Here is a 12,024-nt window from a genome sequence, read left to right on the forward strand (position 1 = left end):
ATCACTTGGAAAGAGGAGTATATTTTGACGATTACATAATACTTTTTGAACATTGAAAAAAAGGCTAGAGGCCAGAGTAGTAAACTACACAATGTGATATTTAACTTAAATACCATTTATTTTGAAGCGGAGAAAATAATACAATTGAATCTCAATGAGCGAAAATCATAACGTAAAGAGCAGTGGCGGATCTAAGATTTTAAGGTCGTGGGTGCTTTGAATTGAAATTATAAAATATAGTTGTTAACAATGAGATTCGAACATTGGTACAATAACATTAAAAGAGTCTTAAGTACCCATTCTAGAATCATTGGGCCAACTATATAATTTATTCATTGGGTGCTCTATGTTAATTTTATACAAATACCTATCGATTTCTACATAGATATATATATATTTCGTAACGAAGTTAATGGGTGCTCGAGCACCCGACGGACACCATGTAGTTCCGCCCCTGGTAAAGAGTACATAAATGCAAACAATATATCAATATCAAGTATCTATAATTATAAATCACAATTTTCATATGTTCTATATACTCACAAAATAACTTATGAATTAAGACATTTTATAAGGGACCATAGATTTTTTTTCTTAATATCCCTTTTTTTTTATTTATTTGTGATTTCTTATTGGTGAACGATATATAATTTGGATAAGATCTATTCTCAAAAAATTAAATTTACGTGAATTCTAAAAACAATCACATTTTATATTTATTTTATAATTTAAAATCTTTGGGACCATAGATTTAATTTATGTGTGGTAGGTAGGGTTTGAATTTTTTTTTAAAATCTTTTGAGAATATCCAATCAATTATTGATGACCAAGTTGTTCGATACCAACCCATAATGTTTATAACTAAATCGACCCGACCCGTTACAAAGTCCCTATAAATTTGGATGTGTAACCAATGAGTGTTGCACATCACACAATTAAATTAAATAAAAGCAAAATGGAGGGAAAGAATATGCTCAAGTTATCTCATGTGCTTGCTTTCTTGCTTCTTGCATCACGTATGTAATTAATTAGTCCCAAAATTTTTTATAGTCTGATTAATTTAAATTTATACTTATTTAATTGATAAGAGGATTTTTTTTTTATTTCTAGAGCTTGAATTCAAGACTGCTAGTATATTTTTGTATTAGTAGTGGCGGATTCAGAATTTCCGTTAAGGGGGTTCGGAAAATTAAAATTTGAGGTTTGAACCCTTCAATTACTAAGTCAACCTCTAATCTTATATTCAAGAGGTACAAAATTTATATATAAACATAAAAATTCTTAAAATTACCTTAAATATACAACATAATTTTTTGTAGAGGGGGGTTGTCTCCCCCAGGTTGTATAGCAGATTTTGAACCCCCTTCGACTAGCTAGTTCATTTGTTTACTTCTTTCATATTTTGAACCCTCTCAGTAAAACTACTGATTCCGCCGATGCTCATGCATATATATTGTATTATCTTTGAAATATGTAATTAATTAATTATAATTACAGTTTTTCAATCACTGATGGCAAGAGATTTGATCAGTGATGGCATAGAAGTAGTGAAATTTCCAGTGGAAGATGATGGAGAATTTGTATTTTGCCCAGGTGATTTATTTAATTTCACATATGGTTACATAATTATATGATTTTTTTTTATTATTATTTTCAGTATTATCACAAATTTATAATTATTTTAGGTAAGCTATCATGGCCTGAACTTGTTGGGAAATCAGCAGGATATGCAAAAGAAGTAATTCAAAAGGAAAATCCCATAGTTCATGATGTTAGGCTTCTATTTCCTGGTATGATTAGGCCACTTAATTATGTTTGTGGCAGAGTTTTTCTGGTTGTTAACTTTAAACGCATTGTTCGAGTTACTCCCTCTATGGGTTAGTAACATTATTCTCATTATTATGTTATTATGAAAATTAAATAAAGTGGAGATATTAAATATAATGTCTTCATGTACTCTACTATTTCAGCATAAATAAAACTAATGTGTTATTTTCTTTTATGTTATAGTCTTTTCCAATTTTGATTTTCATTTGTTATGGATTGATGAATGGTTAAAGCTTATATAATATCATATCACCCATCCACTAAATATAGGATAATGTGTTTTGATTAAAATTAAAAAATTATGACGAGGTGTGTTTGAAAATATAATTATGTAAATAATTATATCGATCTTGTTTTTGATATTTAAATGAATCTTGGACATGAAAAAATCCTTGATAGAAAACGCTAACCCTCGTGGACATTTCAATTCATTTGACACCATACACAACAAGTTCACTCGACACCAAAGAATAGCCAAATATAAGTCCTCTTTAAACAAATATTATTACGACCAAGGTTCAATTTCACAATTCTTAGTCATCACAATTATATCAATCGTTGATCTTCTCATGGGACCCAAACGCTAACTGTTAGCATATCGGAACGTGGTACTCAATACTAGTTAATTATGCCGGAATGCGATAACTGATCCCATAATTATGTCGGAACATGGCAACCAATCCAAGTTAGTTATGCCAAAACGTGACAACCGATCCAAATTAGTTACACCAGAACGTGACAACCGATCCAAGTTTATGTTGGAACGTGGCAACCTATCCAAGTTACTTATGCCGAAATGTGGCAACCGATCCATTCAACACACCACAATCACAAACATAAGTTATTCTCAAGTTCATACAATTTAGTCATGATTCATGGCATTCATCATCCCTCTATTTCCTTTGCACAAACGTGATTAATAATGTGACATTCACATATGTACATGGATCGTAAAGAAGCAAATAGTCACAGAATCACGACCATCACCTAATCCTAGATCATCATCTAAGGCTTCTTCCTAGGATTCAATCATATTATATTCGGTGCACGAGGACCTACGCATATTTTTACCGTTTACTTACATATATCACGCGGTAAACATAGATTTATAACTATTCAATTCGTAAAACCTAACCTATCTGGGTGCCAAGCAAATGTACGAAGTTTTGGTGTTTGATTCTTGATTCCAGGATTCGTGACGACAATCTTGACTGGAAATGTCACAATTCGAGCCTACACTCTAGACGTGGCCGGTACTAAAAGACCATTGTTGGTCCCCAAGCGAACCCTCATCCTGAATGACTATAAGTTGACGACTCACTTAAGCATACAAAGCTTGAAACAAAATAAAAATTATGAAACTCAATTACAATGCTTTAACTCAATTGAAAACTTTGAATAGTCAAATAAATATATTCAACTCGCCATAAAAAAGACAACTTTAGTCTTTAAAACATTTAATAAAATAAATGCAAAATACAGACTCTTTAACTAAACTGACTATCTATGAAGCCTCTAACTGATAAAGATGGAAGTCGGGACAAGACCCACGCCTCCTAATTAAACTGAAAAGTAAATGAAATCCTCCGAAAGTAAGGAGACTCACCACCACTATCTCGAATCTCGGATGTATCAATGAAGATCTTGTTGCAGACCCTAAATATCTGTGTCTGCATCATGAAAAGATGCAGGCCAATTGGCTCAGTACGTGGAATGTAAGAGCATATAAGGGAAATTCTAAAGCATAACATAAGCTTGATACTTGGATAAAAAGATGGAAACATACTTACCTCTTCTAAAACTTGAAACCCAATGAATAATCAAGAATAAGATACTAAACTCAGAGATTAAATATTGAACTCAAAGATATGATACTCAACTAAGGATACTAAACTCAAAATACTTAACTCATGATAGTTAATTGAACTCATTTCAATATAAAACAGTTAAATACAAGTGCAATATAAAGAAAAGTTGTTTAAAAACATGATGTCAACTCTGTGTGCATAACAAGGATACAACATAACTCTGAAATGTATATGAAAGTACAATTAACTGATGTATATAAAAATACTATAGCTTTTGTGGGAGTTTCTCTAACCGACAACCATCACTTAAGAATCGATTTTTCTTATATAAACTCCTGTCACTACTTCTTCATTGTCGTTCAATGAAATATACTGGGTACACGTGGTTTCGTACTCATACTACACTTGTTGCACTCTTTGTAGTGCAGATTAAATTTCGAGTACGAGCACATCTCGTGTAGCATTTTGAGTCCGAGGTTGGAGTGTCTTGGAGTTGTGGTAAGTTGCTTGGTTGTTTTGTGGCCCACACCTCCCTCTATCTTTTACTTATTTTGTTACTTTAGTATTCAAACAGAATATCCCTTATGTTAGATTTGTCATTTTAGTTTCAGACTTCCATCGTATTTTAGAATATCTTGTACTGATGACACCGATTCTTGGATAGTTCTTTTTTAAGTTTTCAACATTTCGTACTTATAAGGAAATCAGTGTTAAAGATTTTGCTAAGTGTTTTTACCTTTTTATTCATTAGTTAGTTAACTTTTGTAAAATACGTTGATTGGCTTACCTATTGGTTGGGAACATAGGTGCCATCACAACTTGTGAATTTAGGTCGTGACACATAGTAATGGTTGTCGGTAAGAGAAACTCCCATAGAGATATTTTGTATTTTATCTACACAGAGTTTATTTTGTATTTTCATATAAATAGAGTTTACATTGTATCCTTGCTTACAAATTGAGTTACTATCGAATTTTTCAATACATTGAGTCGCTTGCTACTGTTTTAAAAGTTTTCCATGTATTGCATCTGTATTGTTGCTTTACATTGAGTTGAGTATCCAGAGATGAGTATCTAGAGTTGAGTATCCAAAGTTGAGTACTTAGAGTCGAGTATCTTATGATTGAGTTTAGCCTTATTTCATTGAGTTGAATATCTTATTGTTGAGTTGAGATTTATTTCACTGTGTTGAATATCTTATCATTGAGTTGAACCCTGTTTTTTTTAGTCGAGTTGAGTAGAGTTGACATGAATCTTGATTTTTTTTTTCTTCTCTCTAAAACCCTAGCGTGAATTTTCAATTGTGCAAATTGTACCAATTCATTTTTGACCCTGTAAATTCACTAAGAGTGAATTAAATTAACTAGGTGTAGAAAAGACCAAATTACTCCTTAAAAATTTGATTTTGACTTTCCTTATCTAGACATCCCGACTTTCAATGGGCATATCTTTCTCATACGAACTCAAAATTGTGCAAACTCGGCGGCATTAGATCTTTCCTACGATATCTTGTAGCACACCTAAATTATTTTGATCTAGAAGTTGTGATCGTTTAAAGTTGATTCAAAACTCATCCTTAACCTAACTCAAACAAATTTCCGGAAATTTTTCTCTCCAAAATTGGCTCTTTCAAATTTTTAGCTCTTTCGCTTAGCAAGGTGTTACAAGATTGTGTTTTTTCACAAAGGAGGATAAAATTTCCTAAAGGGAATTGGGGGTCGTTAGCCAATTATTGCATGTCTGAACCATTTGATTAACTATAGAGTTATGAGTTGAAAACATTTTTAAATTACTCTATATAAAATAGAGATATATTTGATCTTTTTTCATTATCTTACAAAGTTTACAACATATATAGGTTCACTTTCAATCGGTACCAAAAACTCCAAAATATAATTCATAAAATCAATTGACGACCATTAAGTTCGAGGGTTGCTCTTTTTAGTTCTTGTATATATAAAAATATTTCTTTTACCAAATCCCTCTTATTAATTTCTAATAAGAATACTAAAAATAAAGAAATAATTTTGTCAATTACTTAAAAGAATATCAGAGATACATGGTTGATAGGAATATTTAATTCACACGCAACTTAATAACTAAATTAAAAGGCACAATAACTAAGAGCAATATATCAATACCAAAATACTTAAAATTATAACACATCTTTTTTGTGTTCTATATATGTCAAAATGACTCATAAATATAAGAACATTACATTAGGGGACCATAGCTTTTTCTACCTTTGGTATCATGTAATTTTTGTTTTTTATGTTTCCTTCAGTCCATCACTACAAAAATTCAGCTATGAAATTATTATTAGTTTTTCATCAAATAGTTCATAGTAACTATTTCTTATGATAATCCGTCATTAGAGAAAATAATGTGTGTGTATATATATATATAAAGCTCTTAAATTAAAAAGTTTCACATCGATAAACATAGAAAATATGTTGGGCATATAACTTCTAAGTAAATCGTTCTTATCAATTAAAGATGTGTTTTAAAGTCGTGCGGGCATAAGCCAAAACGAATAATATCACTAGCGAGCTGGACCATAACGACTTTCATATATAAATATGTATACTCATGTAATCATGTAAGACTTCAAATACGCTCTTTGTCATGATATTTAGCTATTCAATATACAAATTATACAAACATCAATTTACATAATATTTTTTCATTGTAATGACACGAGAAGAATTGCATTATGTAATAATATTTTAGCATTAAAAAGAGGCCACATGCCAAGAGTAGTAAACTATAAAACATGATTTCTACGCTAAAGGCGTTTATTTTAGAGTGAAGAAATCTCAACGAACAAAAATCATAACATAAAGAGTAAGGAAATGCATGGATGGTTGAAAGACGTAATAACTAGGAACAATATATCAATATCAAGTATAAATCACGTTTTTTGTGTGTTCTATATAGGACAAAATGACTCAAATATCCCTTTCTTTTTTTTTCTTCTTTTTTTTTTGCTTTCTTATTGGTGAAACGTATATTATTTGAATAAGATTTATCCTTAAAATATAGAAATCACGTGAATTCAGAAAAGAATCACATTTTATATTTATTTAAGACTTTAAAATCTTTGGGACCATAGATTTAATTTATGTGTGGTAGGTAGGGTTTGAATTGCAAATTGTCAAATTAGTCCCCCCATTTAAACCCCCCCCCCCCCAAATAAAAAAAAATGATAATGTGTTATACTTTTGTATATCAAATGCCAAATGAAAAACTAAATAATAATAATAATAATAATAATAATAATAATAATACACAATTAAGAAGAATACAAAATCTAGCTAGCCTTGTTATTATAAAATAAAGAAGTCAAATTACCAATAAATTAATTAAGTTTCTTTTGTTTCCCCTATTTTGAGGCAATTTTATTGATTTTTTAAAAAGGAAAGAAGTTTCTCTTTTAGAATTTCGGATTACTTTAAATTTTCTCTTTTAGAATTTTGGATTACTTTAAATGAATTTTAATTTATGTTAATTCAAAACCAAAAATTTATTGAAATAAATTATTCCCCATTTAAAAGAAAATAATAAAAATTCGGCATGATGCTCCAACCTTTATAGTTAAGTACTTATTCATTAAGCATAATTCAGGTCTCCTATTAAAAAAAATAATCATATAACTAGAAAATATTTGTTAACGACTATACCATAAAATCTTCTGTTTTATTCTTTTAAATTTCATAATTTACAAAATAGTCGTACTAGTGAGTGTTTCCCACATGTTACATGTGAATTCAATTTTCACAGTCTCCCTTCTTATTTTGTGTGTAAATTTCTTTTAGAAAAACAAATAGTTTTATCCGAAATTTCTAATTATTATGGCTTTAGATGAAAAGACCATATTGTCCCTTATCTTCAAATTGTCAAACACACGTCAATGAATATACTATCACTTACTAATGACTGAATTACTCGATACCAGCCATAACATTTATAACTAATCGATCCGACCCGACCCGATCCGAAGTCCCTATAAATATTGATGTGTAACTAATGAGTGTTACACATCACACAATTAAATTAAATAAAAGCAAAATGGAGGGAAAGAGAATCAAGTTATCTCATGTTCTTGCTTTCCTGCTTCTTGCATCACGTTCGTAATTCTCTTTTTAGTCCGACTAATTCAAATTTATACTCATTAGTAAAGCTTATTTAACCGGCAAGCCGCCCTAATAGTATTTTGAATTCTCTTAGTGAAACTATTAACTCTGTCAAATAATCGTGCATATGTATATATTGTAATTAATTTATTTTAATTACAGTTTTTCAAACACTGATGGCAAGAGATTTGATCAGTGATGGCATAGAAGTGCTACAACTTCCAGTGGAAAATGATGGTGAATTTGTATTTTGCCCAGGTAATTAATTAATTTCACATATGGTTACATAATTATGATTTTTTTTCTCACTATTATCAAATAATTGTATATAATATTTTAATCTTACCAAAACAGAAATCACATAATTATTATATGTTTTTAGGTAAGCAATCATGGCCTGAACTTGTTGGAAAATCAGCAAGATATGCAAAACAAGTAATTCAGAAGGAAAATCCAATAGTAACTCAATTTACACTTTTATTTCCTGGTATGCCTAAGCCAGCAGCATATATTTGTGGTAGAGTTTATTTGGTTGTTAACTGGAAACTCATTGTTCAAGTTACTCCCTCTATGGGTTAGTAACATTATGTTATCAAAAAATTAAATGAAGTCTCTTCATTTACTCTACTATTTCAACATAAATAAAACTAATGTTCCTTATTTTTATTGTAATGCTATATATATGTATCTACCCTTATTTTCTTTTATGTTGTAGTATTTTCCAATTTTTGATTTTCTTTTCTTATGGATTGACTAATCATTAATGAGTCTATGATATGAATTTTTTTTGGAAAAATGACAAAAATCTCATCTTTAAGTTCTCTTATTACCATAATTCCCTATTAGTTTTACAAATCTTCAAAATTTTTCATTTTCACGCATCGGATTAATGTATCAGCGCATTAAATTAATGTATCTCGCACATCTAATTAATGTATCTCGTGCATCAGATTAATGCATCTCGCGCATCAGATTAGTGTATCATGTATAAAATGTACATCAAATTAGTGTATCATGTATAAAATGTAATGTATCTTACTTAACAATTAATGTATCTTCATCAGATTAATGTATCAGCGCTTATATTTTTTTTATCAGTTTGAGAGATTTCTGTAATTATAAACTTATAAGGGACAAATGGTTATTTTTCCTTTAAAATATGTGATTTCTGTCATTTGCCCTTTTTTATTATTATTATAGAGAACGCTACCCTTCGAATTAGGGTTGTTCAAAATCAAACTGAAATCAGTAATTTGAACTGAAAAAAAGTTATTGACTTAGCGGTTTTTTTTTTTTGGCTTGTCGGTTCTTAGTATTTTGAAGTTTTACTTAACGGGTTAACCGGTAGCCCGATAGTAAATTAAATAATTATATTTATACCAGTTTATATATAAAGTTCTTGACGTAGAGTTTGGTTTCCTATTTTTATTTTTGGTTGTCTCAAATACTTGGTTGTTCTATAAAGTAAAAGTGTTTGCTTTTGAGGAAGATGTAACTAGTGAACTCACGTGTATGATTCATTTGGTTTGTCATCTTATTTCTAAGTGGTTTTCAATGTTTTTATTTTTTGCGTCAAATCTTAATAGTCAAACCAATAACCGAACTGATGACAATCAAAAACCGATAAACCAATAATCGATAAGTCAATATCTTAACGGTTCTATAACTGCTCAACATCTCTACAAACTGATAATCAATAAGCTAAACTGATAAAATTCAAAATTGAAACGAACCGATCGCTATGCAACCCTACCTCTAATGGCCCCAACAACATGGATATCAATAGGCAAATGCCCTAAGTTCAATTTCAATGGACACACATAGTAAATTATACACATTGTATCACCGGGATGCATTCACACATAGATGATGTATACATAAATGCAATCTGAATGTAATATGTGGTGTACATGATCGGTAGGTTTGGATTTTTCAAATATCAAATCAAATTATTAGTATCAGATTTTTGAATTTATAAACCAAATTAAATCAATAAAACTCGAGTTTTTTAACTTTGGATTTTTTTGGATTTCTTTAAAATTTTTGTGTTATTTTGAATTTCGGGTTTTTCGATAAGTTTTCATATAAACGTATAATTTACTTGTAATTTAAATATTTCTTAGTCCTACCAAAATGCAACTATCTAAGTTATTTTTCAAGAAAATAACAAAAAATATGATATCATTAATGACACTAAAATATCCAACAACAAAAAAAACCGCGTAAAAAAATATTGCAAATTAATAAGTCATAATGAAATTGATCATAATTTAAAGTACGAAATCATACTAAAATAAGTTTATTAAGTATTAGTTACATGACTAAATATTAAAAGAAAGTAAAATTAAATCATGTATTTTAATTGTCTATGTAAAACTAAAAAACAAATATTTAATATTATTGTCATTCTTAGTGTTGAATTGATTTTCTTTTTGCATTAGTATTAATTTGATTTTTATTTAAACTTTATTATAATTGCTAACACGTATGAATTATAATCTTTATCAGATCATTAAGAACTCTAACTTCCAAACATGAAATAAATATATTAAAAGATAAAAACTATGAAAAAGTATAAGAGTTATTTAAAAATTATATCAAAATAAGTATTTTTACGTATGAAACAAAATTTTAAAATTATATATATAATGTCAGGTTTAATTTGATCTCAGATTGTTTTTTTAGTTGAAATCAACCCAATCCAAATATCGATTTTTTTTTCCAATACCAAATTAAGTTAAACCAAATCACTAGTCAAATTTTTTTCTATTTAACTCGATTTACGATTTAATTCGATTTTATTTTCAATTTTGTACACCCCTAATTGAAAGGCATTGAAAATAATTTTAAAGTTCATTTTGATGAATTGAGACTGATTTTAAACCATAACTCAGTATACCATCGACTTCTAGTTGTTGAGAGGGTACTTTTGGGAGGATGCACTACAGTAAGAAAAAAAAAAGAAAAAAAAATGCAGATGAAGAGTTATTTGAAAAAAAAAATGAAGATGAAGAGTTATTTCATTTTGGTAGGTGGGTTTGAAATAAAAAATATTTATTTGAAAAAAATTGGGTAAAAAATAAATAAAGATATTGAAACGAAGTCATGTATTTATTAGGGATATATTTATCCTTTTTCTAAGCACAATATTTTCATTCGAGTTATTATTATTATTTTCAATAAAACAAAAGAAAAGCCATCTAAAAAAGTAGTTTGAAATTCTAAAAGAAAATATAATTAGAAGTTTTTCATAATCAGGGTTTAAACTCAAACCCTCAAAGTAAATTTCTTAGATAATCACTTAAGTTTGGAAATTTTCACTATAATATTACTTTTATTTCTTAAAGATCACAATATCACCAGATTTTATTTTTCTCAAAATATATTCATCTCTCCTAGTGATATGTCATGTAATATATTCTATTTTTTTTAAAAAAAATATTATATTTAAAATACAATGGTAATCAAACTTTGAAATAAATTAATTAATATTTATTATTTATTTTTCTATATATTTTTAAAACGTTATTAACTTTTATAAAATTAAAGAATGGGTAAATTTTTAAATTAATATCTAAAAGAAGTTACTTATAAAGACAGACGCTAAACAAGTTTTTATTGTATTGTTAAAAACTTTTTGTTAAATAAAATAAAAAATGTAAAATGTCATCCCATTAGAAGAGGTATATTATAAAGAAACTAGCACTAGTCGAGTAATATTGTGTTCCTAAAGAAATAAAAATATTATTATAATTTACTATTTAACGAATTTACTCTCAAATCTTTGATTCAAAAACACCAATAATCTCTTTGATAGAAACTTATATTTCTATCTTAATTTTTTATGATATTTTTATTTTTTTTTAAAAAATACACGTTTTAATCTTTTTTTTTAGGGGGGGGGGGGGGGGGGACTACTTTGTCAATGTGATTTAAATGATAGGTACCACACACAAAATCAAAGATCTCCAACATGTATTTTATGAATTTATTGATCTTCTATATTTTCTTTTTTTAAAAAATCCAAAAAAATTGTATAACTAAAAAATATTTATAACAGACTATAAAATCAAATTTTCTGTTTCATTTTTGTCAAATTCATAAATAATGGTAGTATAAGTTTAATGTCCCTCACCTACTACGCGTAAAATTCAATTTTCACTGTCCCATAACATTTCATGCGTAAATTTAAAAAAAAATAAGTTTATCCTAATTAGTAGATTTAAAGGAAAAGACCATTTTGCCCCTTATACAAC

General features: G+C 28.5%; 2 protein-coding genes across 2 annotated transcripts; both read left to right on the forward strand.

The window, feature by feature from the left end:
• Positions 1-818: 818 nt before the first annotated feature.
• On the forward strand, positions 819-2,002 carry LOC101265368 (proteinase inhibitor I-B). Its single transcript, XM_004247643.5, has 3 exons — positions 819-1,016; positions 1,498-1,593; positions 1,686-2,002. The coding sequence occupies exons 1-3, from the start codon at positions 914-916 to the stop codon at positions 1,880-1,882; spliced, it is 396 nt and encodes a 131-aa protein (XP_004247691.2). The 5' UTR covers positions 819-913; the 3' UTR covers positions 1,883-2,002.
• Positions 2,003-7,605: 5,603 nt separating this feature from the next.
• LOC101266266 (proteinase inhibitor I-B-like) lies at positions 7,606-8,428 on the forward strand. The gene is made up of 3 exons (XM_004247646.5): positions 7,606-7,761; positions 7,931-8,026; positions 8,151-8,428. The coding sequence occupies exons 1-3, from the start codon at positions 7,662-7,664 to the stop codon at positions 8,345-8,347; spliced, it is 393 nt and encodes a 130-aa protein (XP_004247694.2). The 5' UTR covers positions 7,606-7,661; the 3' UTR covers positions 8,348-8,428.
• The last annotated feature ends 3,596 nt before the right edge of the window (positions 8,429-12,024 follow it).

This window comes from Solanum lycopersicum, chromosome 9 (genome assembly GCF_036512215.1).
Source record: "Solanum lycopersicum chromosome 9, SLM_r2.1".
NCBI classification, from domain to species: Eukaryota; Viridiplantae; Streptophyta; class Magnoliopsida; order Solanales; family Solanaceae; genus Solanum; species Solanum lycopersicum.

Bases quoted from the DNA above. Each gene is read 5' to 3' on its own strand.
- LOC101266266 (XM_004247646.5), top strand. From the start codon at position 7,662: ATGAGTGTTACACATCACACAATTAAATTAAATAAAAGCAAAATGGAG. The intron at 7,762-7,930 runs GTTCGTAATTCT...TTTTAATTACAG, and splicing joins TTTCCTGCTTCTTGCATCAC to TTTTTCAAACACTGATGGCA. The intron at 8,027-8,150 runs GTAATTAATTAA...ATATGTTTTTAG, and splicing joins TGAATTTGTATTTTGCCCAG to GTAAGCAATCATGGCCTGAA.
- LOC101265368 (XM_004247643.5), top strand. From the start codon at position 914: ATGAGTGTTGCACATCACACAATTAAATTAAATAAAAGCAAAATGGAG. The intron at 1,017-1,497 runs GTATGTAATTAA...TTATAATTACAG, and splicing joins TTTCTTGCTTCTTGCATCAC to TTTTTCAATCACTGATGGCA. The intron at 1,594-1,685 runs GTGATTTATTTA...TAATTATTTTAG, and splicing joins AGAATTTGTATTTTGCCCAG to GTAAGCTATCATGGCCTGAA.